Source organism: Salmo salar, chromosome 24 (genome assembly GCF_965601325.2).
Source record: "Salmo salar chromosome 24, fSalSal1, whole genome shotgun sequence".
In the NCBI taxonomy this organism is placed as follows: domain Eukaryota; kingdom Metazoa; phylum Chordata; class Actinopteri; order Salmoniformes; family Salmonidae; genus Salmo; species Salmo salar.
Genome location: NC_138314.1, coordinates 34674203 through 34690000, shown reverse-complemented (window position 1 = coordinate 34690000; position 15798 = coordinate 34674203). Strand labels below are relative to the sequence as shown.

The 15798-nt window shown below is 40.2% G+C and overlaps 1 protein-coding gene across 3 annotated transcripts in view; it reads right to left on the bottom strand.

The window, feature by feature from the left end:
* Positions 1-10122, bottom strand: part of LOC106585765 (EGF-like repeat and discoidin I-like domain-containing protein 3) — a 213270-nt gene extending 203148 nt beyond the window's left edge. For 2 of the 3 annotated variants that reach the window (XM_014172354.3, XM_014172355.3), the window contains exon 1: positions 9607-10122. In XM_014172354.3, the coding sequence (XP_014027829.1) occupies positions 9607-9670 (64 nt within the window). In that variant the 5' untranslated portion in view covers positions 9671-10122. The remainder of the gene's footprint in view (positions 1-9606) is intronic. The other variant, XM_014172353.3, reaches the window with a different exon arrangement.
* Positions 10123-15798: the final 5676 nt, after the last annotated feature.

Genomic DNA, 15798 nt, shown 5'->3' with positions numbered 1-15798 from the left:
AGATGGGCAAAAGAACACAGACACTGGACAGAAGAACTCTGCCTAGAAGGCCAGCATCCCGGAGTCGCCTCTTCTCTGTTGACATTGAGACTGGTGTTTTACAGGTACTATTTAATAAAGCTGTCAGTTGAGGACTTGTGAGGCGTCTGTTTCTCAAACTAGACACTCTAATATACTTGTCCTCTTGCTCAGTTGGGTACCGGGGCCTCCCACTGTTCTTTCTATTGTGGTTAGAGACAGTTTGTGCTGTTCTGTGAAGGGTGTAGTACACAGTGTTGTATGAGATCTTCAGTTTCTTAGCAATTTCTCGCATTGGAATAGCCTTCATTTCTCAGAACAAGAATAGACTGACGAGTTTCAGAAGAAAGTTCTTTGTTTCTGGCCATTTTGAACCTGTAATCGAACCCACAAATGCTGATGCTCTAGATACTAAACTAGTCTAAAGAAGGCCGATTGTATTCCTTCTTTAATCAAACAACAGTTTTCAGCTGTGCTAACATAATTGCAAAAGGGTTTTCTAATGATCAATTAGCCTTTTAAAATGATACACTTGGATTAGCTATTGGCTATTGGAACACAGGAGTGATGGTTGCTGATAATTGGGCTCTGTACACCTATGTAGATATTCCATAAACAATCAGTCGTTTCCAGCTACAATAGTCATTTACAACATTAGCAATGTCTACACTGCATTTCGGATCAATTTTATGCTATTTTAATGGACAAAAATGTGCTTTTCTTTCAAAATCAAGGACATTTCTAAGTGACCCCAAACTTTTCAACGGTAGTGTATACCAGGCCAACAAAATCTGTACATCCGTGGCTTGACCCGAGACTACTCTGATGTCTTGAACGTTTATTCTAAGACGTGACCAAAAATGATGGCATCACTGTTTTGAGGAACACTCATTGATCCAATCAGTGATAAAATGTGAATAAGGTCTTGCCCTGAAAAACACAAAAACAATAATATGTGACCCTAATAGACATTAAATAGACATTAAAGGGCCTGCGCTTAATTATAGAAAACATCTGTCTCAGGTTTCTTGTGAACTGATAAAATATAAATCTCATCCAAAGCTCTCTGCATCATTTCTCTCCTTACAGCGCCTGTCCAACTTTAATCTCACTAACAGTCCTAAAGCCTCGGTGTTATTCTAATTCTTAAACGTGCTGTAAATCTTAGGACATCTAGTGGTCTCTGATTTGGTCTTTGTATTATAGTCTCAACATTTATTTTCGTTTCAGTTTCAACTGAACTTTTACTACAAAGCCACTCCCTGTGACCTAGACAGACTAACCTTTTGACCCTAGCACATTTAACCATATTATTTTACCACCTAATGCTCTCCCAATAACTCATACAAGTTCACAGTAAAGACACATACCACAATGGCCATTAGCCTATCAACACAGGTGAAAAATGAACTCCCCTCCAAATATTATTATGACTAAACAGCATCTGCACTGACAATGCCACGTAAGGAATAAAAGAGAACAATGAGTCTGGCCTATGACAATTCATTAAGAGTAGAGGGCATTATGAAAATAATCACTTCTGTTTCACCCCTGTGTCTATGTGTTACATTTCCATTTGCTTGGATTGTCGTCCAATGAGCACCCAGGATTTTCACAGTTATCGCGACTGATGATCTCAGAGTTTAACCACTCTCCATTGATTGAAGACCATGCCATTCACAGGGAGAGTGAAGGGCAATGTGGTAGATTGCAAGGCTACATTATTAAAAGTGACCTTAACATAAGCCATAACCTTCAGATGTGGAACGGTGGATGTATAGAATGGCCATTCAGATAGATAGCTATCATCTGCATGCATGGGGCATCAGCGTAGCCTAGTGGTTAGAGTGTTGGACTAGTAACCGAAAGGTTGCAAGTTCAAATCCCTGAGCTGACAAGATACAAATCTGTCGTTCTGCCCAGTTAACCCACTGTTCCTAGGCCGTCATTGAAAATAAGAATTTGTTCTTAACTGACTTGCCTAGTAAAATAAAATGTAGGACTCATGTTTTACTAACATGCTGCTTAGTAACGTAAAGCAAAACCTATTTTATTGTGGGGTCCGCTTTTTCATATTTCCTTTGAGAGAGTCAGTTTCAGTTGACTTCAAATCATCAAATTCAAAGGTAACCAAGCGATATCGCAGCGATATAAATGCGATATTTTAGTCGTCTAAGACTCTGCATATTAAAAATATAAGGCTTTGTCTGTTGTTCTAAAGAATTATCACAAACCGTCTTGCACTAATATCAGTAATTTTTTTCTACACTGATTTTAGGTTTTGGATATCCTACTGCAATTATGGTAAAAAATGAAGAACAGCCAAGTCTGCTCTAATATACAATACATCTAGAAGGTTTTGTGAATAGTGCACTAGCCACAAAGCTACGACAGGTCACATATGTATGGATGGGAATAATGGATAAAGCTTCATACTCTTATCATGACATAGAGACAATAAAGCTTGTTAGAATTAAGGTTACACTTAGCTTACAACTCTTGTGGTTCCATAGAAAGAGGTGTCACTTCTGAAAGTGGTGTGTGTCAGTGGTGAAAAAAGTACCCAATTGTCATACTTGAGTGAAAGTAAAGATACCTTAACAGAAGTGAAAGTCACCCAGTAAAATACTACTTGAGTAGAAGTCTAAAAGTGAGTTAAAGTCTAAAAGTATTTGGTTTAAAATATACAAGTACAAATCATTTCAAATTCCTAATATTAATCAAGCCCGATGGCACAATTGTATTCATCTATATTTCTTTACGGTTCGCCACTACAACACATCATTTTCAAATTAAGCATTTGTGTTTAGCGAGTCCTCCAGATCAGAGGCAGTAGGGATGACCAGGGATGTTCTCTTGATAATTGTCTGAATTGGACCATTTTCCTGTCCTCCTCGAGTACTTTTGGGTTATTTTCTTTAAGAATGTAGTGTAGTTAAAGTAAAAGTTGTCAAAAATATAAATGGCAAAGTAAAGTACAGATACCCAAAAAAAACGACTTCAAGTATTTTTACTTAAGTACTTTACACCACTGCCCTTAGTCATGCGGTGTACCCAGGCAAGTGTGCGGACAATGGGTGAGAATCAGCCTTGGGAACCAAACCATATGTTACTGCAGACAGAGCTGCCCCGTGATACTCTCAAACACTCAATGGAGTGTTTGATAGAAACTGTCTCCAAAGACACCTGCTACCTTGGGCAATACAGAGGGGTGAGGGGAAAAATATAACTGGGAAAATATTGCTTCAGAGGATTTGAGACACTGAATTCCAATTGGAGCAAATTCTCGAGTGGGATTAGACACTTGAAGTAGGGATCATTGTGTGAGAATTCAGGGGAGATGTGATTGATTTGTGATCAGCTCTGTGGCTGTTTTTTCCGGCAGTAAGCCTTGTGGACTACCTACTGTCCTCTTAGCTCCAGTAAAAAATATGAATTTGAATTATTGTGGGAAATCAACTGCCCCCCACCCCCCAACCCCAACCCAGTAAACCATTATCCCTGGATGAGCTTAAAGAGACAAACAGATGGACAAAATCCCACTAAATTTTCAGGAATAAAAGACGAATATGATTAATTGAAGACCTCACTCTGGATATATTTTTAACTGACTGAGCCTTGAAACAAAATAGACCCAATGTACCTTGGCTGTGCGTGCATTGTGCAGGGACTAGGAGGGAGAATTATGTCTTGACACTGGGAGCCGACACAAGGAGACTTAGGGTCACAGCAGTCTTACTACTACTGCTCTAGGCACAGCCTGACAGGAGAGGCTTAGACCTGCCTGACAAGGCTGACTCCTGAGGCTAACTAACGTGTTGCCAAATGACTAGAGACAGAGGAATACATTACCCATTTACAGATGTAGGATCTTAATTTGACCACTACCGTGGCAGCAAAAAGAATCCTGCAGCAACATGATTTTAATGTTTAGTCCATAACGTTGCTTGATCGGTGGTTAGGCTATTAGCTGGCCAAAATGTAACTACATTAAAAGTTCAACACTGTTAATATAACCATGTGTTAATTAACGCAGGTTTTCAGTGAACTTATGTAAATCACCAAGCTTATCTAAATTTCCTGCGGTGCAGGAAATTTCTCAACAACAAAAGAGTGATTAAATTAAGATCCTACACCTGTTTTAAAATAGGCAAATACACTTTATTTAACCATCTTATACACACAGAAGAAGTAGACATATCAACAGTGGGGGGAAAAGTACCCAATTGTCATAAAAATATTGATACTTTATTAGAAAGTTACTCAAGTAAAAGTGAAAGTCAGTAAAATACTACTTGAGTAAAAGTCTAAAAGTATTCGGTTATAAATATACTTAAGTATCAAAAGTAAATGTAATTGCTCAAATATACTTAAGTATCAAAAGTAACAGTATAAATCATTTAAAATTAATTATATTAAGCAAAGCAGACAACATCATTTTATTGTTTTTAAAATGTATGGATAGCCAGGGGCACACTCCAACACATTATTTACAAAAGATGCATTTGTGTTTAGTGAGTCCGCCAGGCCAGAGGCCGTAGGGATGATCAGGTGTTCTCTTAATAAGTGCTTGAATTAAACTATTTTCCTGTCCTGCTAAGCATTCAAAATGTAACGAGTACTTTTTGGTGTCAGGGAAAATGTATGGAGTAAAAAGTACAATATTTTCTTTAGGAATGTAGTGAAGTAAAAGTTGTCAAAAAAATAAATAGTAGAGTAAAGTACAGATACCCCAAAAAATGACTTAATTAGTACTTTAAAGTATTTTTACTTTACACCACTGCATATATATATATATATATATATATATATATATATATATATATATATATATATATATATATATATATATATATATATATATATATATATATGTTTACATGATGGAAGTAATTGATTACTTGTATGTGCACTACTTAAAAACATGTTTATATGTCATCAGCATTGAAAGCAAGTCTAAGAAGTGGAAGATATGTTCTATGTGCACTATTTCTATGCTTCACGTCCTTAATTAAGTTTTGTTTTTGCATTTTTTATTTTGTACACCAGCTTCAAACAGCTTAAAATACATTACAGTGCCTTTGGAAAGAATTCAGACCCCTTGACTTTTCCCACATTTTGTTACATTACAGCCTTATTTTAAAATGGTTTGAATTGTTTTCCCCCTCATCAATCTACACACAATACCTGTCACGCTGGCATAAAGGGTCGGGAGACAGGCGCAGGAATATGTAATAGGGTTTTTTAGTACACCCAAATTACGGCGTGTCGTGTAAAGGCACGGGGACGAACACCAAACAAACACAAAGCAAAAACACAGGGCACACTTATACAATTACTAATCACTGGGAATAGGGGCCAGCTGTGCGTAATGAAAGCTCAGGAGGGATCGGTGACAGTACCCTATAATGACAAAGGAAAAACACGCTTTTAGACATTTTTGCAAATGTATAAAAAAAAATATATGGAAATATGACATTTACATAAGTATTCATACCAGTTACTCAGCACTTTGTTGAAGCACCTTTGGCAGCGATTACAGCCTCATGCGTTCTTGGGTATGATGCTACAAGCTTGGCACACCTGTATTTGGGGAGTTTCTCCCATTCTTCTCTGCAGATCCTCTCAAGGTCTGTCAGGTTGGATGGGAAGCATTGCTGCAAAGCTATTTTCAGGTCTCTCCAGAGATGTTCGATCGGCTTCAAGTCCGGGCTCTGGCTGGGCCACTCAAGGACATTCAGAGACTTCTCCCGAAGCCACTCCTGCGTTGTCTTGGCTGTGTGCTTAGGGTCGTTGTCTGGTTGGAAGGTAAAACCTTCGCACTAGTCTGAGGTACTCAGCGTTCTGGAGCAGGTTTTCATCAAGGGTCTCTCTTTACTTTGCTCCCTTCATCTTTCCCTCCATCCTGACTAGTCTCCCAGTCCCTGCTGCTGAAAAACATCCCCACAGAATGATGCTGCCACCACCATGCTTCACCATAGGGATGGTGCCAGGTTTCCTCCAGATGTGACACTTGGGATTCAGGCCAAAGAGTACAATCTTGGTTTCATCAGACCAGAGAAACTTGTTTCTCATGGTCAGAGAGTCCTTTAGGTGCCTTTTGACAAACTCCAAGCGGGGATTCATGTGCCTTTTACTGAGGTGTGGCTTCCGTCTGACCACTCACCCTTAAAGGTATAATTGGTGGAGTGCTGCAGAGATGGTTGTCCTTCTGGAAGTTTCTCCCATCTCCACAGAGGAACTCTAGAGCTCTGTCAGAGTGACCATCGGGATCTTGGTCACCTCCCTGATTGCTCAGTTTGACCAGGTGGACAGCTTTAGGAAGAGTCTTGGTGGTTCCAAACTTCTTCCATTAAAGAATGAAGGCCAATGTGTTCTTGGGGACCTTGAAAGCTGCAGAATACCCTTCCCCAGATCTGTGCCTTGACATAGTTCTGTCTCTGAGATCTACGGACAACTCCTTTGACCTAATGGCTTGGTTTTTGCTCTAACATGCACTGTCAACTGTGGGACCTTATGTAGACATGTGTGAGCCTTCCCAAATCATGTCCAATCAATTGAATTAACCACAGGTGGAGTCCAGTCATGTTGTAGAAACATCTCAAGGATGATCAATGGAAACAGAATGCACCTATTCCGAGTCTCATAGCAAAGGGTCTGAATACTTACGTAAAGAAGGTATCTGTTTTTCATATTTTATACATTTGCAAACATTTAAAAAAATCTGTTTTCACTTTGTCATTATGGGTATTGTGTCTAAATTGATGAGGGAAAAAAATATTTTTATCAATTTTAGAATAAGGATGTAACATAACAAAATGTGACAAAGATCAAGGGGTCTGAATTCTTTCAGAATGCACTATATACCACAGCATTGTTGAATACTCGTTTCTGATTGTCTAGAAGGGCATTTTAGAATAGACATTAAAACCAGATACCGGGGCAGTTGGGAAATATATTGTGACACCTTGCAATCATGACGGAACAAGCGTCTACACATGCAGACCATACTTGCTACAAGGGTACAGAAAGCTAAACCAACAACCATTCATTGTAAACGCAGGTCCAACGAGGAAAAACTTAGCTATCTAGCATTGACTTGTTTTTGCAGAGACTGATGACCTAACGTGGTGAGTGATGAACATGAATTTATACGGTCCCTACTGTTGCAGTCATGACGCAACTGGCGCTATGCTGTCAAATCCGCCCACGTTTCTAGTTTGACATTTTCTGTTTTCAACAACTAATATTTTTGAATTCGGATGTCATATTGGCAGGTTTGCTAGCAACAAACTATTTAGCTAGATTCTAGTCTAGTGTTTGATATGCAGTGCGATCTACTCGTAATGAACAGTGTCAAGTGTCCTGACGAGAAGGCAAACGTTTCTAGCTATGCCAGGCAAAATTCAGGCATTATCATTGTTATGGTTGTATCCAAATGAATGTCAACAGAAAAACAGCTACTGTGCTGTTATTCTGGCTGCAGAGGTCATGACTGTGTTAGCCGTAGCTAGCTGGTTAGCTAGCATCAGAACATAAAGAACAACGGAACATAAAGAACAAAGGACTGGGTGGCGTCCTCAAATATCAAACTAATCGAACGACCAGGACTAGCAACCAAAAGATAAGAAAGTATGAATTTGCTTATACAAATGTAAATATCAATGAAACAGAGCTTCAGATGGTACAATGATTCTCTACACTATACTTGTTTGTTTTGTCACGTAAACTGAAATTAGGCGAACTATTACAGCAAGCAGGAAATGGCGGACCAATTTCTACATATTGCACCTTTAATAAATGTAGCCATGTGTCACCTAGATTAAGTCACTTATCCACCAGAAGTCAAATCTTCTGACCTGACTTACAGTAGGCTAACTGCTGTGTCAACACACTATCCTCATTTCACTCTTCAACAACAGCTGCACAGATCAAAGGAGGGTAATTGGCTGCCAAATGACTCATGTAACACATTATGCGATATGCAATCTCCTATGGTCACCATAATTGCACAAGAAAACTGTTGATTTCGAAATCATAATGTCTCAAAGTTGATGACTCATTTGCATTCAACAAATCAGCATTCAACACAGCAGAGTTTAACACTCAACAGTCTCAGTGGTAGACTGTTCAAGTGAGATCCCAGTTAGCCTAGCCTACCGCTTCCAGATGTTTTATGAGGTCATGGGTAGCCTAATATGGTTTACGCATTGCAACTAATGTTATAATAGGGAGTAAAAGCAACGGTTTGACATTCCCTGAAATGATCAAGCAAGATTACATCTCCTTCCATCATCCGCTTTCACATTATGATCTGCTGAAGACATTTGTCATTTTCTGGCTTCCTTCTCAGGTTGGCATTTATTGTAATTCATCTTGCCCTGGAGGCAGCTCTGCAGAGTGGTCACTAGCTGGCACAGCTACAAAGTCATAAAATCTGATTTTAAACCTAACCTTAACCACACTGCTAACCATTTCAAAGTAAATGTTCATGAATGTGTACAATATGGCCAATTTTGACTTTGCAGCTGGCCAATTTAGCAGAAATCACTCTGTTCTGCATCCAGGGCAAGATTCATGACAATAAAGGTCAACCTGAGCTTCTGTCCCTTTAATTCTGGTAACATCAAAATTCTGCTGTAAAGAATTACTGGGGTGGTTCATAAATTATTTTCACATAACCCTCCCCTTGTACTGTAAAAAAAAAAAATGCCCCCCTCATTTAATTAACTCAAATTAAATATAATGACCACAAATAACAATAACTGTAGTGACTGTGTTTATAAACGTGGATATGGACTTTTCCACTTCAGTATGCTTTTATGGCATAGTTGATGACACGCAGGGCTACTGTGCCAATGCACCACACTACCAATAAGCAAAGCATAACTGCATACTAATTACCCACTTCAAGCACTTCAACATCATGGCTGGCGTTTTCAACACCACGATAAAATAGACAATGTCAATCACGAAAAACATAAAATACATCCTTTCCTACCTTGTACCCAGTACGGAAGGCCTGGCTTGACAATATCCGAATGTCATTAACGCTTTTTGGTGTTTTGTAACAGATTTCTCTTTCCATTCATCAATGGCCAGTGCACAGTTTGGATGCTGGAATTATACTAAAGTGGACGAACGTGCCCAAGTAGCCTACAGGAGAGTTATGATACGCGAGGAATAGCCGCTCAGATCGGAGAGGATGCAGAACGGGCGTTAAGCTTTGCTGAATAACTGTCAAAGCTATTGTGCATGCTCCTTAATATCGGTATTATTTCCATAAATTAGGCTACCATACACTATTGGAAAATGAAAAATAACTCAGTTAACACTCACTGTATATGTCTACTGCGTTAACCTCTTGCATAACATGACAACCAGGGCGTATTTAGTAGCCTAGACTATTTTGCCACATCCCGTATTAAAACATGACACTTTGATGGGAAATAAATGTTCATTCTTGCCACATATAGGCTAATCTGTTTCAGCGGGTGTCATTGGATGTAGAGAAACCCACCTAGACATAAAGCATAGCATACTTCCTCTCGACTATCCCCATCCATAAAATTGCGCTCCACTACTCACCTTTCACAAGATGCGGGACAGCGGCGCTCAAGCAGAGGACGATGAATACGAGTAACGGTCCCATCCTCTCTCAAATAGCAGGTTTCACTTCCAAGGTTAAGGAATGTGGGAAAATCACGAATCAAAACAACAAAAGTTCTTCCTCTCACGGAGCCGCAGGGCTAGTCTGTGACAGTAGTAGCCTAGTACCTCCTCTTCGACTGGTGGTGGTAAGTCCTCTTATTTTCCGAAGAGAGTCACGGACAGTACCGCACTAGTCTACCTGGAATGCTGAGTGTTGAAACAAGTGGCAGTGCCAAGGGTCCGCTACCTGCCTTACCCTCTCCGCAGTGATGCGCGATGTGATGCGATAGCCAAGAGAGATTGTGCGTGCGTGCAGGTCCCGGTAGACGGTTTCACTCTGAGTGCGCGTGAGTGTCAGAGACTGTGTGTGTGCGAATGTGTGCAAACACTGGCGGATGAGGAGCGCGCAGTACACGGTCGGTCACAGCAATCCGACTGGGGCGCTGTCTCACTGATAGAGACAAACCTCAGCTCCTCCCAACACGTGCTGATACTGCTAGGCTAATGGCTACAAAGCACCGCCAAATTCAGAAGGGTGGGATCTAGATTATATTATCAGCCACTCTTCTCCCTCTTCTCGTTTCTTCCACCAGACCTCTGGGAGAACTGGCAATGGTCACTGATACAAAACAGGTCCCTTAATTTAGCTGCTCCCAGCTCCAATTTTAGGCTTATGTCTTCTGGAAAGCAGTTCAGTTCAAGATCTCAGCTGACATGCATCTCTGTCCAGGTTCCTATTAGAGGGTTGGTTCTGAATGTATATGCTTAGGCCAGGGGGTCTCTCACTTGAATTCGCAGACTTTCTTATTCATCCAAATGATTCCATCAGCTTTCCTCCCATCAGAAGTTTAAGAAGTTACACTTCATGAAATCATATGCCTATGGGCAGATATATAATTTGCATTACATTTGAGTCATTTATCAGATGCTCTGATCCAGAGTGCATCCATCTTAAAATGGCTAGGTGAGACAACCACATATCACAGTCATAGTAGGCTTTTTTACTCTTTAAAAGTAGATCTCAGCAAAGTCAGTGCTGGAAAGTAAAGACACAAGCGAGTGTTAGTGCAATCAAAGCAAGGCTGTTAGTGTTTTTTTCTTCAAATATACTTTTTCAAGAGGTGGGGTTTCAGACGTTTTCGGAAGATGGGCAGGGACTCAGCAGTCCTGACTTTGGGAGGGCTAAAAGACCAGAGGTGGCAGAACGGAGTGCTCAGGTTGGGGTGTAGGTTTTGAGTTAATTTGAGTGTTTTCTAATTCATCTCTCTGTTACTGTACACTGAGTATACCAAACATTACTGTAGGAACCCCTTCCTAATATTGAGTTGAAAGCATTCCACAGAGATGCCGGCCTATGTTAACTCCAATGCTTCCCACAGTTGTGTCAAGTTGTCTGGATGTCCTTTGGATGGTGGACCATTCTTGATACACACGAGAAACTGTTGAGTGTGAAAAACACAGCAGCGTTGCAGTTCTTCAAATCGGTGTGCCTGGCACCTACTACCATACCCTGTTCAAAGGCACTTAAATCTTTCATCTTGCCCATTCACCCTCTGAATCCCACAGATACACAATCTATGTCTTAATTGTCTCAAGGCTTAAAATCCTTCTTTAACCTGTCTCCTCTCCTTCATCTACACTGATTGAAGTGGATTTAACAAGTGACATGAATAAGGGATCATAGCCTTCACCTGAATTCAACAGATGTCAGGGAAAATGCAGGTGTCCTTAATGTTTTGTACACTCAGTGCATATTTCCCTTAATATATATACACACACAGTTGAAGTCGGAAGTTTGAATTCACCTTAGCCAAATACATTTCAACTCAGTTTTTCACAGTTCCTGACATTTACTCCTAGTAAAAATGTCCTATCTTAGGTGAGTTAGGATCAGCACTTTATTTTAAGAATGTGAAATGTCAGAATAATAGTAGAGAGAATTATTTATTTCAGCTTTTATTTCTTTCATCACATCCCCAGTGTGGGTCAGAAGTGTACATACACTCAATTAATATTTGGTAGCATTGCCTTTAAATTGTTTAACTTGGGTCAAACATTTCGGGTAGCCTTCCACAAGCTTCCCACAATAAGTTTGGTGAATTTTGACCCATTCCTCCTGACAGAGCTGGTGTAACTGAGTCGGGTTTATAGTCCTTGCTCGCACACACTTTTTCAGTTCTGCCCACAAATTGTCTATAGGATTGAGGTCAGGGCTTTGTGATGGCCACTCCAATACCTTGACTTTGTTGTCCTTAAGCCATTTTGCCACAACTTTGGAATTATGCTTGGGGTCATTGTCCATTTGGAAGACCCATTTGCGACCAAGCTTTAACTTCCTGTGATGTCTTGAGATGATGCTTCAATATATCCACATCATTTTCCTTCCTCATCATTTTCCTTCCTTTTGTGAAGTGCACCAGTCCCTGCTGCAGCAAAGCACCCACACAACATGATGCTTCCACCCCCGTGCTTCATGGTTGGGATGGTGTTCTTCGGCTTGCAAGCCTCCCCCTTTTTCCTCCAAACATAACGATGGACATTATGGCCAAACAGTTCTATTTTTGTTTCATCAGACCAGAGGACATTTCTCCAAAAAGTACGATCTTTGTCCCCATGTGCAGTTGCAAACCGTAGTCTGGCCTTTTTATTGCAGTTTTGGAGCAGTGGCTTCTTCCTTGCTGAGTGGCCTTTCAGGTTATGTCGATATAGGACTCGTTTTACTGTGGATACAGATACTTTGGTACCTGTTTCCTCCAGCGTCTTCACAAGGTCCTTTGCTGTTGTTCTGGGATTGATTTACATTTTTCACACCAAAGTACATTCATCTCCAGGAGACAGAATGCGTCTCCTTCCTGAGCGGTATGACAGCTGCGTGGTCCCATGGTGTTTATACTTGCATACTATTGTTTGTACAGATGAACGTGGTACCTTCAGGCATTTGGAAATTGCTCCAAAGGATGAACCAGACTTGTGGAGGTCTACAATTCTTTCCTAGGTCTTGGCTGATTTCTTTTGATTTTCCCATGATGTCAAGCAACGAGGCACTGAGTTTGAACGTAGGCCTTGAAATACATCCACAGACCTCCAGTTGACTCAAATGATGTCAATTAGCCTATCAGAAGCTTCTAAAGCCATGACATAATTTTCTGGAATTTTCCAAGCTGTTTAAAGCCACAGTAAACTTAGCATATGTGAACTTCTGACCCACTGGAATTGTGATACAGTGAATTATAAGTGAAATAATCTGTCTGTAAACAATTGTTGGAAAAATGACTTGTGTTTTGCACAATGTAGATGTCCTAACCGACTTGCCAAAACTACAGTTTGTTAACAAGAAATTTGTGGAGTGGTTGAAAAACAAGTTTTAATGACTCCAACCTAAGTGTATGTAAATGTTCGACTTCAACTGTATATATATACTTTACAGGATTTATGTATTCATCTGTTCCAGCTATTCAGGGAGATACACTGAGAAGAATACGGTAGAAATAAAGCATTATACTCAGGACCTTCAGATAGGATGTGCCTTGTACTTTGCAGCATGCCAATGTTTCTCCTGTCTAGCCAAAACAGGAATGACCAGGTCCAATTAGGAAGCAGGAAACTTCCAACCATGGAACATACCATTTTGTAAGGAATGACGCTGGGGACGAGAAGCAGGTACCGGGAGTGAACATTTAATTACCAACGTACATAGAACATGACAGTGTCTGGACAGGAACACACAACAACATTAATGCTGACACAGGGATCTAACCAAAGAAACAGATAGATATAGGAGGAGCAATGAACATTGTGATGGAGTCCAGGTGGGTCCAATGAAGCGCAGGTGCACGAAACGATGGTGACAGGTGTGCGTAATGATAGGCAGTCTGGCGCCCTCAAGTGCCAGAGAGGGAAAGCAGGAGCAGGAGTTACACATTTTAAACCAATCACAATTGACCATGTGATAGGCATGACGTGAAATACAATGCAAAACATTTAACATAAATTCTAAATTCATAATAAACAGCACTTCAGCGAGTGCCAGGTAACCAATAATAACCAAGTTTACTAATAATAACCAATGTTAACAAATATATTTTTTTCCCTGTGATAATCAACGATTTTCATGGACCTCAAAGAGGCTATAAACATGGTGCTCTTAGATTCACCAGTGTTTGGCACTCAGTCGAACCTCCAACCACGAAGCGGACAGATAATCTCTTCAATAACGAGGCAATAGGTTTACGAGATAAATACTTTAAATTGCATGATATTACCTTTGTGAGTCAATTTTCTTCATATTCACTATGTGTATAAGTAACTTTGTATCACAAAATACCTGATTAAAAATAGTCACTAAATAGTTAACCAAATAGCTTCCTATCTGCATTGACCCTTTTTGCACTAACTATTTTGACTCATCACATACATTGCATTCGGAAAGTATTCAGACCCCTTGACTTTTTCCACATTTTGTTACGTTACAGCCTTATTTTAAAATGTATTGAATTGTTTTCCCCCCCATCAACCTACACACAATACCCCATAATGACAAAGCAAAAACAATGTTTTTAGACAATTTTGCAAATGTATTACAAGTAAAAAATGGAAATATTATATTTACATAAGTGTTCATACCATTTACTCAGTACTTTGTTGAAGCACCTTTGGCAGCGATTACAGCCTCATCTGTTCTTGGGTATGACGCTACAAGCTTGGCACACCTGTATTTGGGGAGTTTCTCCCATTGTTCTCTGCAGATCCTCTCAAGCTCTGTCAGGTTGAATGGGGAGCATTGCTGCAAAGCTATTTTCAGGTCTCTCCAGTAATGTTCGATCGGGTTCAAGTATGGGCTCTGGCTGGGCAACTCAAGGACATTCAGGGATTTGTTACGAAGCCACACCTGCATTGTCTTGGCTGTGTGTTAGGGTCATTGTCCTGTTGGAAGGTGAACCTTCGCCCCAGTCTGAGGTCCTGAGCGCTCTAGAGCAGGTTTTCATCAAGGATCTCTTTGTATTTTTCTCCGTTCATCTTTCCCTCGATCCTGACTAGTCTCCCAGTCCCTACCACTGAAAAATATCCCCACAGCATGATGCTGCCACCACCATGCTTCATCGTAGTGATGGTGCCAGGTTTCCTCCAGATGTGACGCTTGGAATTCAGGCCAAAGAGTTTAATCTTGGTTTCATCAGACCATAGAATCTTGTTATCTTCTTATGGTCTGAGTGTCCTTTAGTGCTGAGTGTCCAAGAGTGCTGTCATGTGCCTTTTTTTAGGGAGGAGTGGCTTTCGTCTGGCCATAAAGGCCTAATTGGTGGAGTGCTGCAGAGATGGTTGTCCTTCTGGAAGGTTCTCCCATCTCCACAGAGGAACTCTGGAGCTCTGTAAGAGTGAGCATTGGTTTCTTGGTCACCTCCCTAAACAAAGGCCAATCTCCCCCGATTGTTCAGTTTGGCCAGGAGGCCAGCTCTAGGAAGAGTCTTGGAGGTTCCAATCTTCTTCCATTTAAGAATGAGGGAGGCCACTGTATTCTTGGGACCTTCAATGCTGCAGAAATGTTTTGGTACCCTTCCCCAGATCTGTGACTCGACAAAATCCTGTCTCTGAGCTCTACAGACAATGGCTTGGTTTTTGCTCTGACATGTACTGTCAACTGTGGGACCTTATATAGACAGGTGTGTGCCTTTCCAAGTTGTGTCCAATCGATTGAATTAACCACAGATGGACTCCAATGAAGTTGTAGAAACATCTCAAGGATGATCCATGGAAACAGGATGCACCTGAGCTCAATTTAGTCTTATAGCAAAGCGTCTAAATACTTATGTAAATAAGGTATCTGTTTTTTTACTTTTAATACATTTGCAACAATTAAAAAGCAACTGTTTTCAATGAGGGAAAAAATAATTTAATCAATTTTGGAGTAAGGCTGTAATGTAACAAAAAATGTGGGAAAAGGGGGCGGAATACTTTCCGAATACACTGTATGCTAAGGAAATCCTTTTTAACATATTCATTGAATATTCATTTTTTTATCAATAATTGTATTGTTTGATATGAAAACTGTAATTATCGATATAAAAATCACTATCAATAATTCTATGATAATGACCTGCATGGTGGCGGGATTAAATGTGCATGCTCGTA